General features: G+C 27.5%; 1 protein-coding gene across 2 annotated transcripts in view; it reads right to left on the bottom strand.

The window, feature by feature from the left end:
- Nucleotides 1–2,101: 2,101 nt before the first annotated feature.
- The window catches only part of Snr1 (SWI/SNF related, matrix associated, actin dependent regulator of chromatin, subfamily b, member 1), a 37,553-nt gene continuing 21,350 nt past the window's right edge, over nucleotides 2,102–18,304 (bottom strand). For both annotated transcript variants that reach the window (XM_016054744.5, XM_016054738.5), the window contains 5 exons: nucleotides 11,162–11,289; nucleotides 9,793–9,959; nucleotides 8,677–8,867; nucleotides 5,582–5,713; nucleotides 2,102–2,451 (listed from right to left, as the gene is read on the bottom strand). In XM_016054744.5, coding sequence (XP_015910230.1) covers nucleotides 2,412–2,451; nucleotides 5,582–5,713; nucleotides 8,677–8,867; nucleotides 9,793–9,959; nucleotides 11,162–11,289 — 658 coding nt within the window. In that variant the 3' untranslated portion in view covers nucleotides 2,102–2,411. The remainder of the gene's footprint in view (nucleotides 2,452–5,581; nucleotides 5,714–8,676; nucleotides 8,868–9,792; nucleotides 9,960–11,161; nucleotides 11,290–18,304) is intronic.

The following is an 18,304-nucleotide window of genomic DNA, read 5'->3' as shown; positions in this document are numbered from 1 at the left end:
TTAGAGTCCTTGTCAAAATGAAATTAAAAAGAGTATTTAAAATTAGGGTGCGCAAATTAATATTTTAGCAACTCAGAAAACATTGAAATCTAACAAAAGACTACTGAAAAAGAAACTGAAAACAGCAACCTGTTTGATTGCTTGAAGAAAAAAAAAAAAAAAGGAGTTGAAAGATTATCATTAACAAGTTTTATATTTGGCAATAAAATTATTTTAGTATTTTAACCCCACCTTTCTCAATATTTGTACACTAGATTTCTTTTCTTTGGGATTAAATATTAATTTGTCCCCAGTAAGTATATTCTTTGGATTGCATTTATACAAGAATTCTAAACATTTATAAAAGGCAGTGATTACACAACATCTTGTAGAAGTAAAATAAAGACAATTTAGTAACTACTCAAGAATTGCAGAATTTCATTTAAGTTTAAATTTCTTGAGCTTTTTTAGAATTTTCATTTTTATAAGAATTAACATTAAGCATTTTATTTCAGGAAAAGTATATTTAGGTGAATGAAAAGTAGTTGAAAGTGATAAAATTGTGAAAACTAGCTTAAGAGACTAGCCTGGCTACAATCCCTTCTGCACAGGTGAGTGATAATTTTGATCATACGTACAAAAAAAAAGTTAATCCTTTATTTACATTGCATATACTTTAATTTTTAAGAATTCAAGAGCAGTAGGGTGATACAAAAATAAAACCTTGAGCTAAGATTAATGTTCAGGTGACAACTTCAGTTTGCAAATTTTGCATACATATTATTACTATGATTTTTATTATCTGAGAATTAATTTAACTAGATAATTGAAATTTTTTTATTTACTTTTATTAAAATATAAAGTTTAACAGTAAAAAGTTTTAATTTTACATCTCATTTAATTATTTATAATATTTTCAACTACATGTAACTGATTAAATAATTAAAATAAAAATTTCACTATTCACAAACAAACAGACTTAATTTGTGTTTCAACAAGCGTATTAATTACAATAAAGGATAGAAATTTAAAAAAAAATTAAATTTACTGGTTCCATTAAATTTTCGGCTTATTATTGTATTAATTTTTAAAATTAAACAACATACAGGGTCAATAATTTATGTAAATTGGCCCTGGGGACAACTTATAATCAAGACAAACTTTAGTGGTCAATGAACCACTATTAATTTAGAGGTCTAACACGTAAGATAAATTGATACATTAGTGGTAGAAGGTTTTTAAAACCAGTTTTCTTCCCCTTACCCATTAGCCTCCCAATTATAAGCAAAATAGTACTTAAATTTTCCTGTTATGCGCAGATTTTCTCTATAACTAGCATGGGGATTTTTTTTCTGTTTCTGATGAGGATTAGATACTTGTTGAAAAAAGTCAGAATTAACGTTTAAATAACTAACTCCAAAACGTTTTTACACATATGAAGTAACTCCTTCACTATTTCTAAATATATATAATTAAAAAAAAACAAAAAACATAACTAATTATGCCATTTTAGGTTTAATTAGCTCTTGAATTTTTAACTTTAAGCTTATATAGCAGAATAATAATATTGAAATCCTTAACGCAACAAATTTATTTTTAATAGTTTGCAACATGTTTCTGTCAAAGGAATTAGCACGAATAAAATAAATTATTTAGAGGAAATTTTCTGTATGTTCTTAAGAATTTTTTTTTTGTACGTCAGTTTTTTGTACATCAGCACTATTTTAAGAATAACTTTTTGATAATTTAATCCATAGAAAAACACTTTTAAAGATAATGTAAACTGTTCAAATATTGTAAAAACACATTTTGAGAATATCTAATAAATACATTTTATCAGAATGTTAAAAATGTCACTTTTAAATTTAAAACAGAATTTATAAATTTTTCAATCTGAAACTTTTTTTTATTTTTGACTGTCATTACAAAACCTTTTCCACAAAACAATGAGGTATAGCTAATTAAAATATTTTTAGCCAATCTCAAAAATGAATAAATTTTAATATTCATAAATTAATTTACAATTGTTTGAAATGGAAACAAAAAAAAATGCATAAATTTTCAAATCCTTACGGAAAAGATGCTAAATTTTATGAATATTCAAAAACATGAAACAAATATCTTAAGTATTTAGCGTATTTATTTGCTTTAATAACAAATATTTACAAATTATATCAATATTTGATAACTTATTACTTTCGGAGAAGATGTTATACGTATACCAGTGCAATTTTCAATAATTAAAAATCTGTAACTATGGATTAAATATAAAGAAACAATAACCACACATATTTGACGAAATGCAATACTACACAAGCAGTTCCAAATGTTATACTTTCTTCAAAACGTTTCCTTATAATGTAATATTTAAAATGATAAATGTACAGTCCTTAAAAACAATCTTCAAATGATGATGAGGGTGAATTCCTTTTTTACCAGGCTGGTGCAGTGTTTGCTAAACGCCTCATCCTCCTGAAATGATAAACAAATGCTCAAGTTTCAAAAACTTAAATATGCATTATTTAACTGTACACTAATTAAATTAGGAATTAGAAATGCACAGTGCCCAAAAAAAATAAATGGACCTTCATGTACTAGAACTCAATCTTAATGGTTTGAGGCAGTGACCTGAAATATACTAATTAATTACTGCAGGTGATATTTTAAGTTACAAAATCAGATCAGAAATCACAAAAACATACTTTCTCTGAATAAACATACCTTTTTCGACGGATTCGGGTTTCTAACCCCAAAATATAGGGATTAGCCACAATCTGGAAAATATGGTCTTAATAGTTTGGTCAGGTAAGCGGTCTAACGTTTTCAGCCCTTAATGTTAATTTTATCATTTGCATATTCCGCCATACCCCAAGAATTCTTTAAGCGAAATCAAAAATTTATCCGCACAACTATAAAATTTTTTTATTCAAAGATATAACCATGCATAAAATAACTTTTAGTAAATATTATTTAATAGTAGTTGAAAATTTTTTCAATTGAAAGGCATAAAATTTTATGTTAAAGAATTTAATTTTACATGATAAAATGCAAAGTTTGAGCAAAATTGGTCGAATAGTGCGGCGAAATCTAATTTTTAAAGAGCCCAATCTTTAAAATTAGATTTTTCAAGAACTTTTCCACTGATTTGCTTAAATTTTGTAATGTAAAATTACATACCTTACAATTCTAAATGTTTTCAACTATTATTATATAAAATAATAAAAATATTTACTAAAAGTTATTTCCTGAATGGAATTATCTATTGATAAATAAAATTTTATAATTGCATGCAATTTTTTTTTAATTCGCATAAAAAGTAGTAGAGACATGGTGAAATATGCAAAAAATGAAGTTAACATTAAGAGGGCTAAGCCATTCTCAAACCATTAAGATTGAATCCCAGAACGTCACGATATAATCATAACATAACTTACATACACAACCTTGAAAAAATTTCAGTCTAAGTTTGTAGCACAGTTCAAAAGATCACTTTTAGAAATGGTGCTTTTTATATAAACTATGATCAATAATTAAAGCTTTCTTTTGGAATAACAGTAACTCTGATATATTATCTTTGTACGAACCTTTTTTTGTATAAATTTAAGCTTACCAATTAGTAAGAAAAGTAATTCATAGTGTTTGGAAAAACAAGTTTTAAAAACTGTCGTTATTGCGGAAATTTTTGGACTAAGTTATAATTAGCTTAATATTGAGTTCTTTTTCATGACTGCAGTTTTACACAAGTTTAATGAGTTCAAATTTTCGAACTGTACCCTTATACAAATTTAATTTTTCAGTCAAGAAACTAGTTTAAGATAAAAAGTACCACTTTTTAATCAATAGAGCCGCAGCATCCTCTAGCACTGATACATATTATTCAAAGCCTGTTTGATTTTTCAATAATACTTAAACTATGTCCTTTGATGAAAGTTTCCAAATGAGGTAACGAAAAGAAGTCTCTGGAATCAAAGTTTTCAATCATCTATGTTATATTGAAACTTCTTGTAATGCCTTATTACATGAAAACTTATATAAAAGTTACATTTTCGAGAGAGGTGGCGATTGCTCTCAAGTGCATTCAGCACTGAATCACCAGCAGATTTATATTCCAGTGTTTTCACTACAGCACGAGAATCTCGCATATTTTTTTCTTTTCTCGCAATAAAAAATGATTAACGTGAGAACTTCGAGCACTCTATTAATCAATTTCAAAATGCACGAATTTTGGAAAAAATTTAGTCTTTTGCCATTTTGAATACAGATCTGTTTCACTTTTCTTCCTTGATCTTTCATTATTTTGAACATCGGTCCCTGTTTATCTAGCTTCCCTATTTATCAGTATTGTTCAGAACCGGTGCGAACAGCAGAACAACCCCCCCCTCCCGAACCCCTTTCAGAACACATTTCTCTGCAACCACGTGTTCACCGTAGGTAAGGTTTCTTCATGTAAGACGTTTAAATTTTTTTTTGCATGAATGTAAGATGGACAAATACCTCGTTAAGGCGACATCTTCTACTCCATAACGGACAAAACGAAACAAATATGATATTTTTCAGCCAAATAAATATAATAGCTGATAAAAAAGTAGATATGATGCTGCAGCAAAAATATTCAATTAAAAGATGCATTATAATTAAAGAAATAAATTTTTTCCCAAGTCTATTCATGTTTTTTTAATTTTTAGAAATCTCACTTAACTTTTTTAAATCTCACCCAGTTTTTGAGAAATTCTCTCCCATTTTTTTTCTGTAAGGAATACACTGCATTCTGATAAATGCTGACTTAATCAAGAGAAACAAAACTTGCTCTAAATTTGATAGCAATCTATCGAGGTTTACACTGAAGACTATAGCAAGTTTTATGAAAATAGCAATCTTTACTTTCTAGACGGTTAGTGACAGCTGAGAAGCAGCAAGCCGAGCAAAAGCTAACTGCCCCCTTCACCTGTTTTAATTAATTTTATTAGCTTAACAGTAAAATCAGTGACAATGCTTTCAGGATAAAACCTAAATAAGTTTTTCAATTTTAGTATACAGTTACTTATGAATGCAAAAATGCTAAGCTTTGCATCAGTTTCAATGTGCATACAAATAAGAAATGATGAGGTGTCTTATTAAAATAGTTTTTTATCTGTAGGAAACATCTAATAAATTCGGCTTCAGAAGATCTTTCATTAATTTATGCATGTGTCAGGTTCGTAATGATTTCAACAAAATGGTGGTGGAAAAAAATGCAAAAATATAACTTGAAGTTTTACCCTTTTCCAATAGTTAGTTTCATTTGTAAAGAAAAGCAACTTTAGTACAACCGAAAGATGGCGAGGAGATTACGGCTCCAGAATTTTAAGGGCCATGGTATTATGGTGGCAATGTGGTCAACATTGCACACTGGATTACTTTACTTCCTAGACAAGCAGGTAACTATCGATCTGAAGCTGTTCTTAAACAGTGGTAGCTCTCAGCATTTACACTAGCTTAGTTACAAAAACTTTAATGTGTGATACTTTGTAAGTATAAAACATTCTTACTTGTTATAAAAAGTAAAACAAAACACTAAATTTTAAAACTCTAATTGTACTTTAGGGATAGGAAAAAAACATACCTTGTATTTCTGTCTTGATCTCTGATCTTTTTCTCCATTTCTGCATCAGTAAGAGTTTCTAAGAATGGACACCATTGATCAGCTTCTGACTGATTTCGATAAGGAATGTCAACAGTGGGTAAAGGAGCTTCACTATAAATCAAAATTGAGTAAAAAAACTAATCAGTATTTTTATTAACAATCATTGCTAACAGTTAGGGGATAATAATAATTGAATTTGAGTCATTACCCATTTGAAGAGCTCAATTTTTAATGACATCATCATAAAACTGAATTGTTTTACAGCTAATTTTCATGCAATTAATCAAATACAATGCTACAGCAACTACAAATTTTGGATTTCAGTTATGACAATTTGTTAACTTGAAAATTTATTTCTGAAGTGCCTGATTCCATATTTTTTAAAATTTTTTTACTATTTCCAATTCTGATACTTACTACTGAATTAAAGGTATCATTTGTGATGATTCTATTAGAACCTCAAGCCAAATATAGATCTTTTTTTGGCAATCTCACATAATTTTTCAAATTTCGATATAATAATTGCTTTTTGATGTGCTTGTTATACATTGCAATCAATCAGGATAAACTTTGCTTTTTGCTCTCTTTCTTTGGACTTAACTCAGTTATTGTTGTTTTCTCTCTCTTTCCACATCATTTTTATAATCCCGATATTTAAACACACATTTTCAAAATGTAAAAAATACACTAATATTTTTTAAGTTGAATTCTTTCCCCTTAAAAATTGGATTTTTTTAATGAAAAAACATTTTTAATCTCTTAAGAACAAAGCAATTTTGTGGAGAAAGGTAATGCATTTTTTTTGCTGATTGGTAGCTTTTATTTAAGAATGTAGGCAGTCCTCAGCCAACACCTCCTAGAAGTAGAAAGCCCTCAGCACGGATTAATTTAGTAGTCCGATGTGATGAAAGTTATCTGCGCAGTAGACGAAAAATAAGAAAGATGTTATTACGTTAGGGGTACTAAGCTGCACAGTGGTTGAAAATACAAAATATGCATTACCTTTCTCCATTTGGACTACTAAGGGATATTTATGGTAACCCGTGCTGAGGCCTGTTCTTTCTAGGAGGTGTTGCCCCAGCCCTCTTTAAGGTCTAGAATTAACCCCAGAGATTGCAGGATGAAGAAATTGAAAGAAAATAGATTTCCATACATTTGATAAAAGTGGAATACTAGAAAAAATCATTAACTAAATAACTCAAATTTTATAAATTATGAAATGATTTTCAGTTATCTATCTAGCGATGAATGATTTTAGCTGTAGGAAGATGAAAAATAATTATATAGCTGTCACGCTCCTAAAAAAAAAATAAATTCAGAGTACATTTTTAGTTTGTCTAATACTGACATTTTTTTAAAAAATTGAGATTTTACCTCCCTCTCCTTTAAATATTATACAGCAATAATTTATTTTGTCTACGATTTAAATTTTGCAGATATCTAAGAATAAATGTTCAAACTACAATCTGAGTATTTTCTGGAGTGGAAAAAGTTTTGAAATACACTGACAAGAAACAATTGACAAGCAATATATAGAAACTTCACTAAGAACAAATTCAAATGAATTTTGCTCTGCCATGAACAGTTAAAATTAGGGATAAGGTTTCACCAATTAGAAGTACGTGTACAAGAAATAAAGGATTTAACTTCTTAATCTCAACATGTAAACTTTAGAGCTACTTTACTAAAATGTAAAAAAAAAGTTTTACTACACATTTTGCAGTACAATGAAATCTTTTTTTATTTCATTTATATCATAAAAATTTTAAACATGAGCTTTTACTTACAGAACATTAAATTGATTGGTAAACAAATATAGAGTACGTGCTCTATATTTCATAATGCTAAGCTGACCAGCATTCTATGAAGACTAAAAGAACTGGTAGAAAATTTTTAAAACTCACCTCTTTAACTCTTAAATTATTTAAAAAAAATTATTTTCGTTAGAGAATCTTTGAGAAGGATTTCTGTTTTTAGAATATTAAATTGTAAGGATAAAGCAGTGAGTTTTTTGATGCTCTTTTTCTTGCTGTTTTTTAGTTTTCAAAGGTTGCTGATCAGCCTAATTATGCAAGCATTTGATATTACCCACAATATAAGTTTGTACACTCCCAAACAAATAATGTTCCCATTTTTTTTAAAACAATATTCAAATAGAAACCTTTATAATCAATAAAATTAGGCTTAAAAAATCAGAACTTTGCACAAACTGCAATCAATGCACAAAATAAAAACATGAAATACTGAATAACTTTTGATCTAATAATTGGAGTTTTATAACCTTGATTTAGATTTTGATTTAATTAAATCAAAAACTCAAATACCTGATCTTAAATATGCAAATTAGCTGGTGCAAATGACATTTTAAGTCACAAAATCAGACAAAGATACAAACTTTTTCTGACTACACTTTTTAAACTGTTAATTTTGAGAAATTGTGTTTTTCAAGTATAACATCCTTAAAATATTATCTGCACTAGCACATTTAAGGTAAGCCTCTTAAGCCATTTAGTAGAATTATTAAAATTTATGTGTAAAATTAAACCAAAAGTTAAATCAGGGCAATTGTTTAGTTTTTATTTTATTTTTAATTTTGTGTAATGAACATCCTAAATTAAAGTAATTGATAAAATCAGCAAATTTAAAAAAAAAAGAAAATGAAGTAATTTAAATTAGCTATTTTTTAACATTTGTAAAACAAACTTTAAGAGATTCAAAATCAAACTTCGAGCAATACTTAGGATAATCAACATGTCTTCACAATTTACTTTAAAATCAATAAAAAAAATATATTAAAAGTAAAATTAAATCAAACTTAATTTGAGAGACTTTTAGTGCAAGCAGTTCTTTATTTTTATAACTAAACAACTTAGTTAAATAATAAGGTTCAACTAATGAAATTCCAATAAGTTTAGAGATGCATTTAATTGAAGAACTTATGGTTTAAATATTTTCTCTAGTTGAATGCTGCTCAAAATTATTAAATTGGAATGAACTGTTTTATTTTAACACACTTTCATCAGAATTGAAATTTTTTAGTTCCAAAATTTCAACTGATGCAAATTGAAACTTACCTAAATGCATAGGTTCTTTGATGCCAAGACAACTGACCCCTAATACTGTATGCAATAGCTGTACAAAATTCTCCACCAAGTCCTAACTCAGAACATAACTTATTTGCAAACACTTCAGGACTGTTTTCTTTTTCAGACATATCCCATTCAAACTGATCAACCAAAGAAATATTTCCTACATGTATGTTCAGCTGTTATGTTAGAAATAAACAAAAATATATTAGGCTTAAAATTAAGAGCAATACCAGAAAACAATTTTTGAAGAAGTGAATACACTTTAATACAAAAAAGTAATCAATAAATAAAAGTACAATAAAGAGAATCATAATGTGAGGATCCTCATATAGATATGTTTTACCATTAGCCGCACAACCTATTAAAAATAAGGTAGCTTTAGTGAAAACAAGTGCTAAAAATTATAGATACAACAATAACTAGCAAGGTATTGCTATGCAAAACATTAAATTGATTTTATTTCTCTTGCTGTATCTGTTGTGTATAAATATGTATACTAAACGCTTGTAAAATAAAGAATCAGACAGTGAAGAGGAAGACCGTAGCCTTGTATCTTTGAACCCCAATCCAGAAGACAAGGTAACTCCCGGATCTAGTGTTGGGAGAAATTTGCTTTCGGGGAGGACTTTTTGATGAAACTAACTCGCATTCGCGTTACATTGCGAGGAAAACCACCAAAACCTCCCTGCGATAGCATAGCAGCAAGGGGAGTCTAACCCATGATCCTTCTACCACCGAGGAAATTTTACATCTGCATTATCATTGGTGCAAGCCGGATGCGAAATTCTTACCTACCAGCAATTGCTAAGATTCGAACCCGGGTAACCTCATTGAGAGGCAAGCACTCTATCCCATTAACTACCACAGCTCGGTGTGATTTGCTTGTAAAATGTTTTCACCTTCAATTTTTATATAATAGTAAGATACAAACTCCCTCATGTGTTATTTAACTTATGCTCACATAGTATTCTTAATTAAAGATCTTCTACTTGAATAACATGGCTTTCAAATAACTTGATCTAGAACATTTTATATAGATTACCTCTGATATCTTGCTCATTCATTATCTTTTATCCAAAAAGGCTGTAATTTATACATTACCTTTAGAATAACCCTCTGATCCGCTTGTTCATCAAGAAGATTATCTGTGGGAAATGCATCAATTTGTTGTCTTATGGATTGCGCAATAGCTGGCACAAAAGACAATGGTGGTAAGTCTAAATCATCACAAAGAGCTTCTGCAAATTGCTCAGGAGTTATTAAAGATTCTAAAAGTAAATAAAAACATGAATTATATAAAGCTTGAAAAAATATAATAGGATTTGTTAAATAAATGGGGTATAAATAATTTTTGTAAGTGTGGTCAAAATATAAAGTGAACCACAAAATACTAATATTAGTGATTTACACATTATATTGCATATTTTATTTCAATTAAAAATATATCACATAGAAGAGAAAAAAATATTTAAGGATATAACATTTTGTCTCACTTAGTTAACATAGAAAAATATAATTTTTGTTTCAGTTAATAACTTCACACTGTTCCCTTTTCACTGAGTGTCTGGTTATATATATTGTTTGGCTTCTTTTTCGCTTTGTTGCTGACTTTCACGAGATTATTTCTCATTCTACCAGTTAAAGTTGGATAGCATTTTCCTTGTATTGTTTTGTTTTAATGTTTCCATTTGTAAATCTTCAAATCAAATAATTCAAAAATTTAATGGACCACTCATAGATACTTGAGATTTTAAAGAATCTCATGATAATATAAGCATAAAAATATTTTCTAAGTAACTTTGGCAAGCAAGAAATCAATTCAAGTACTTAAAACATTTACATAAAATTTGAAAACTATTGCATGATTGCTAAACTGTTTTAATTTTATAAATTGTCATTAATTTTGCTTCAATTTCTACCGCAAGTAGATTTTTAATGCCTAAAGCTATAAAAGGAGACTTAATCGATAATTTGCAACTGTTTATAGCAAAAACATTAATTTCTTTTCTCAGTAAAGTTGGCAGACTGTCTAAAATTTGACACTTTGATGACATTAAATAAGGATTATCAGGGCCCTATAAGGATTCATCATTTCTCATTTGCATGACTTCATTTCCATTATTATAAATTTGCACATTAAAGTAAGATTGAGCTAACTCTTTTTATCAACATTTGGTGCTTCTTGCTGCTTTAAAGAAACAAGTTAACAATGCTACTGAATATATGACATATATTTCATGTGAGACAACTTTTACAGTTGCCAATAATAAAATCCTAAATAATGTAAACAAATTATTAGCCATCTTTAGCCAAAACCAACTACAACTTTCTCATTTGGTGAATCACTATAATACTGAATATATACAAACATTCTAACAACAGCTCTTAAATTTAGTTGATGAAATTCTTATTCTATAAAATATTTCAACATTAAGTATGTTAACCATACTGCACTTAAAGTAAAAAATACCATTTTTATTCCATGTAAAAGTATCACGCAGTTTGTGACCTTCTATTTCCATATCTAAACGAACTGGAACAAGAACTTCCATTTGTGTGGCATTTTCATGAATTACTGCAGGTTCTAGATCATCATACCTACAAAAAATGAATTATTGTTAAATTGTGTTAAATAATAACTGTCATAATTATAAGAGCTTCTTATAAGGAGCATATAATAAAGATTTTGCAGTAAATTTTTAAGAATATTTAAAACACCAAACTGTACTAAAATAATGTTTTATATATTTTAATTGAAATAAACATGAGAAAAAGTATACTTATACTTAAAGCCATCAAATCTGTTTTACCATAAAAATAGATTTTGAAACAAATTTTAAAAAAATGCATTTTTTCCCCTCAAAAATGATACTACTTTGCATATATATTCCTGTTGAAGAGATTATTTTTAGATTGAATGTTAAGAAGTTCTTGGAAATAATGATTATTAAAGAATTTTTCCATAAGTTGTTAACTCCAATGGGAAGACTATTCATTCAGAATATATGATTTTTCCCTTTCAACTTTGCATAAGTAAGTTCACAAGTTCTATTTACTTTAAATTATCCCAAACATAAAATACTAGACCAAGTAAAATTGTGTATTTTTTTTCTTCCTGATATTCATTGCTAATAAAATACTGGAAGTAGTGTCCCACTTTTAATGTCCTCTCAGGGTCAACCACAGCTACCATTGATATGAAAGTTTTATTTGGAAAAAAACTTGATTTTGAAACTGCTTTACTATGAAATAAGAATTTTTTCTACAATAAATCTGGAGATCTTTCATATATGCTGTGATGCAGATGAACCTTCTTTACATGAACATGCTTAACATGAACTTAAGTGAACTAATTTTTCATTCCCTATCATATTATGTACAAACATAATGCTCTCATAATCTTATCACTCTTAATGTGAAATATCATTTAATTTTCAATCTGACAGGTAAGGAAACTTATGATTCACAATTCTATATCAATAAGAGAAGGGGATACAATCAAAATAGGAATTTAGGTTTAGAAAATTTATGCAATGTTAGTATAAAATATTTATGTTTTTTAATTAAAAAAAAAACATTCGTATTTACAATTTTATTAAAAACAAAAAAATCTGAACCAATAACTGCAACAAACAACTGTATACACAAAAATATCTTGATTCTTAAAAATTTATAAAATTATCTATTTTATATAAATAATGAAAAAAATAATTTTGAACTTCAGTATAAATGTGAAAGTGAAGTAAAATTTTCAGTTTTAATATTACTAAATAAAATTTTTAACAACAAATAATAAGAAACAAGCCCTAATAAATAAACTAAATAAAAACAAAAATACTATTTTAATGTTCATGAAGTTAGCAAAACTAATAATTATGTTAATGAAAGTTTAAATTTTTTTTTTAAATACAAATCCTTAATTAGTAAAATACATTTTCAAAAAAGATCTTCAATCACGAAGAGAGATTCCCAGCAAAAATTGATATATAATCAGATTAATTGCAAAATTTCTAAATCAAAAGCAGTTTACCATATTTTATAAATTTAATTGTGAAGCTTATTGTGATGCCACAATTGGCATACACATATTTACTTTCTATCTTTTAAAATATCTTTCATTACTTAAGCTGATCTTTTATTAATAGAATTACATTTAAAAATAAATCAAAAACTTAATCTTTTAAATGAACATAAAATATTTATTTCTTCTCTTCTAGATTAATGTAACGGATACTTTTTTATTTCATTACTAATGCAGACTTATATATTCACTGTCGCCTTTAATCGAAAACAAAAATCTATTTATAACTTTTTATTCTAATTTTCCAACGGCTAAATGTTTCGGTTGCATGGCTGTAATAATTCACATAAATTTGTTGGCGACTCGTGATCGCCAAGGTGGTCTTTTAAACCCATGTTGATATGCTTGTTGGCTTTGTTTTGGCTATGATATACTGTGATAAATCGCCAATTTTGGATCTCCATCCCATGCTTCTCCTGTGTCCGATCGGAACAAATTACACGTACTTTTTAATTTGGCTTTTGATTAGGCAGGTCGTGGGGATTTGTCTCCCACGGCCTGTCCTTATTAATATTATTATACAAAATTGATTCAACTGAAATTCTTATGAATGATATTTAGTTTTGTATCTCGAGCTCTGCAAATACTATTAATAAATAAAAGCTTTTTATTAAATATGATCCGGTTCAACTATTATTTTCATCACCCTTCTGTTTTCAACATCAATCTTCAACTGGCCCACTATACCAATACACCCTCCAACCTCACCTGCCTATCATCATCACCAATATAAAATGGCACACTTGGCTTTCCTTTCTTCATAAAAATGGCACCCCTGAATCTTCAATTTATCTTCATAAAATGGTGCCTAGTTACAAGGAGCGATTTTGGGTTATATGCTGATCTTCAACTCATAATTTTTATCTTCACGGCTACTTCAAACCACTACTTCATACTGGAGCTCGTGCTTAGCGGAGAATTTGGAATGCTGCGAAAACGTATGGAATTGAATGAAGCTTGGTTTACGATGCTCTATTTCGTCGATGTTCGACATTTCCCCTCCTACGCTACTCGAAAGAAATATCTATTAATTTATGATTCATCATAAAGAAGAAACTAAATTTGTGTTTCCTTCAACTCTCGTCTTGCTTTTGATTTCGTTTTCATCAGGATTTCATAGAACAGTCATCCGTTATGTATCCTTTCAATTATTTATATTTTATGTTTACAACATTTAATTGAATTTAAAATTTTTGTATGACAAATTGATAGAGCATTTGACTTAAAATTTTTTTTAGAAGTTAAAAATATAATAGAAAATATTTAATTTTATTTAATTACAACCTGAAATTTTGTAATTTATCCAGTTATTTGATTTTATTATTAGCCTTTTGGTGATGTTTACACAGTTGAAGAATTAATTGAAAATTGAGTTATTGTTGGAATTAACTTAAGTTCTGAAACGAATATACTTTCACAGGATTTGAATAATTTAGTTTATATTTTTATTTCAGTGATAAGGATTTAATTAATTAATATACAAAAGAAGTGATGTGTAAAATCAAATTTTTCCATATTTTATTTTCTATATAAAAAAAAAAAATCGAGTGTTTTATATTTTATTCGAGTGTTGCATTTTTTAAAAATGAACATTAACGATGTTTTCAGTGATTTTAGGGAAATTTTATTTGTTCTTAGCAATAACATTTAAGAGTTTTTATTGTCCACATTTATTATTCTATAAAATGATATTTGAGTTATGATTTTAAATTGCCGATAACTCGTGAATTAAACTATTTTAATGTCTGAACTGAACGATGTAAATATACTTTGGTATTCAAGAAATTTATTTTTGGTAAATTACAAGGAATGTTCTCAGACTTTCTTGCGTTCTGTTTTTATGGTGTTATGGGAGCTTTAGTGTTTCTGCATCTGATTTTACCAGTAAGCAAACTTTGTTAATTTGAAAAATATCTTCAACTCTTGTATTCATATAACAGACAATTTCTTCAAAGCAAAACAAGAAATGATTATAGTGTTGGTTAGGTGTAATTTGCATGTGAAGTTTCTTTAGGTATCTTGTATTTACAGATCGTTGGGTGTTTTTGACATTCTACTTATGTATAAATTTATTTTCAAAGATTAATTTCTGCAATCAAATTTTGCTATCTAATTAAGAACAACAGAACGTAAAATATTCATATCATATATTGGTTCATAAAAAAAAAAGAATTTCAATTTTATATGATTTAATTAGTCGTTTTAACATTATTTATGTTACCGTTAATATTTTGGGTTGATCATTATCAAGAATTGCAATATTATAATAAATAGAAATTGATTTTATACTGCTTACCATAAATTGATATACTATATATTTCAAGTGCATTTTTAAAATTATTGTTGTTTATTTACAAATGTTATTAAAACAAAACCAGAAATGTATTTTAAATAATACTGATAATAATAATGATATATTTTATAAACCCTTATGCACACTTAAATTTTACAATTTAAATTAGCTTCAAGCTAGTTAAGTTATTTTGAAGTAATCATAAATATCAATAATTAACTCTCTATTTTTTTTGAAATGTTGAAAATTTCAAATAAGATAACAATCCTTAAATAAGGAATATTGACATCTACACAAAATCACAATAGGGAATAACGTGTTATTAAAATGTATTATAAGGATTAAGCTATCCCAAAGTGATTCTTAATCAGTACTTATAGTAGTGTAACATAATTTCACCCAGATTTTTTTAAGAATTATGAAGTAAAATAATAAACACACAATTACACACTTTTGTTATCTTATGAAACCATATTAATCTGATATTCCAATCCTTTAGAAGTTAGGTTGGTATGAGTGTTTGCAAATTTGAAAAATTAAAGATTTCAGCCTCTATATTTTTTTTCTTTAATTAAAAATTTCATTAACTGTCTCATTGTTGCTGTTGTTTTGCATGGAGGCATCTGTGCAGAATGATTTATGGTGATTTTCTTTACTAGGGCCCAGGTAATTAAAACTCATTAAGTGACATAGAGATATTTTTATTATAAAATAAACAGTAATAAAAAAAAATTAATCTAATTTATTTTTTTTTAAATTTTACAATAGCTATTATATTGAGCAAAAATAGTTTTTCTCTTAAGAAAGTAAGCTATTTTATTCAATGCAAGTGCATATTCAATAGGGTTAATCCAAATAGTTACTCATGAATATTTTGTTTAATCAAAACATAAATAAATTGTGAAACTTCATTATATATATATATATAAAAAAAAAAGAAATTCTATTGATTTGAGCAATGCAATTGTCAAATATTTTTTTAATATTCGAATTTCTATTCATTAAGTGTTTAACTGAGCTAAAAATAAATTCATGAAATTCAAAATGAGAATAATTGAGCATTTATATATAATATGACAATATTTTCCTTCATTAAAATGAAGTGAATTTTTATAGATGCAGTGAAAATAAAATTAAAAAAAAAACTTTTATCTTATTGAATATAATATACAGCCATGATAGTATAAATGATAATACAATGCATCATGTATGCAAAAATTCAGGTTAGAATCCTGATCACCTGCTTTTTAGATTATATTAGTTAGTTCAAAGGTTTAAAAAAAAAATGTTAAATAAAAATATATATATATGCTGCATTTTTAGATGATTTTACCTCTTGAAATATAAGAGATGATAATTTTGCCTCTTGAAATATAAGAGATGATAATTTTGCCCCTTATGAAAAAGGGATGACTAAACCTAGGTAAATAAAATAACAGTCTGATCAACTGTTTATTTAGAGCTAAAATAAAAGCTCATATTTTTTTTTGAATGATATGCTCTGCTCAGTATGTTTTTAATAATAAACTAAAGAATTTTTATTGACACTTTTAATTATTTGAATATTTGATAGTTATAAACATTTAATTAACTTATAATAAGAAATATAGAATATGATATGATAAATTGCACTTACATGTTTAAATATTTTGAATTATATAGGTATATCGATGTGGAAAAGTAATAATAACAATGAGAAAAATATTTGGTAAATGAAATGATTTTGTAAATTATGTTGTTTGTTACTGATAAAGTTTTCTCAAATTCGAGAGAAATTAGAATATCCTGTCCAGGTGATGACAATGCTCAGCTAATTTTGCATCAACATATGATTTAATAACATGAATATTTAAAATATATTTTTGAAGTATAACTGAATGATGTCTAAAAAAATTTTTTTTGAATAATAATTTTGCTTTGATATTTTACTATACATAAGTGTATATTATAAGTTCCAAGGATATATTATGTTTCTGTGCATAACATTATTTTGTGACATGGGGGAGATCCATTAATTAAAAAAAAAAAAAAAAACAAATATGTATATATACTATATATACATATTTTTTCTGTGTTCAGCGGGGATATATGTGATGCCACAATTGGCATACACATATTTATTTTCTATCTTTTAAAATATCTTTCATTACTTAAGCTGATTTTTTATTAATAGAATTACATTTAAAAATAAATCAAAAACTTAATCTTTTAAATGAACATAAAATATTTATTTCTTCTCTTCTAGATTAATGTAACGGATACTTTTTTATTTCATTACTAATGCAGACTTATATATTCACTGTCGCCTTTAATCGAAAACAAAAATCTATTTATAACTTTTTATTCTAATTTTCCAACGGCTAAATGTTTCGGTTGCATGGCTGTAATAATTCACATAAATTTGTTGGCGACTCGTGATCGCCAAGGTGGTCTTTTAAACCCATGTTGATATGCTTGTTGGCTTTGTTTTGGCTATGATATACTGTGATAAATCGCCAATTTTGGATCTCCATCCCATGCTTCTCCTGTGTCCGATCGGAACAAATTACACGTACTTTTTAATTTGGCTTTTGATTAGGCAGGTCGTGGGGATTTGTCTCCCACAGCCTGTCCTTATTAATATTATTATACAAAATTGATTCAACTGAAATTCTTATGAATGATATTTAGTTTTGTATCTCGAGCTCTGCAAATACTATTAATAAATAAAAGCTTTTTATTAAATATGATCCGGTTCAACTATTATTTTCATCACCCTTCTGTTTTCAACATCAATCTTCAACTGGCCCACTATACCAATACACCCTCCAACCTCACCTGCCTATCATCATCACCAATATAAAATGGCACACTTGGCTTTCCTTTCTTCATAAAAATGGCACCCCTGAATCTTCAATTTATCTTCATAAAATGGTGCCTAGTTACAAGGAGCGATTTTGGGTTATATGCTGATCTTCAACTCATAATTTTTATCTTCACGGCTACTTCAAACCACTACTTCATACTGGAGCTCGTGCTTAGCGGAGAATTTGGAATGCTGCGAAAACGTATGGAATTGAATGAAGCTTGGTTTACGATGCTCTATTTCGTCGATGTTCGACATTTCCCCTCCTACGCTACTCGAAAGAAATATCTATTAATTTATGATTCATCATAAAGAAGAAACTAAATTTGTGTTTCCTTCAACTCTCGTCTTGCTTTTGATTTCGTTTTCATCAGGATTTCATAGAACAGTCATC

Source organism: Parasteatoda tepidariorum, chromosome 2 (genome assembly GCF_982258835.1).
Source record: "Parasteatoda tepidariorum strain Cologne lab strain chromosome 2, Ptep-v5.0, whole genome shotgun sequence".
Taxonomy (NCBI): Eukaryota; Metazoa; Arthropoda; class Arachnida; order Araneae; family Theridiidae; genus Parasteatoda; species Parasteatoda tepidariorum.
This window is presented reverse-complemented; position numbering and strand designations above follow the sequence as displayed.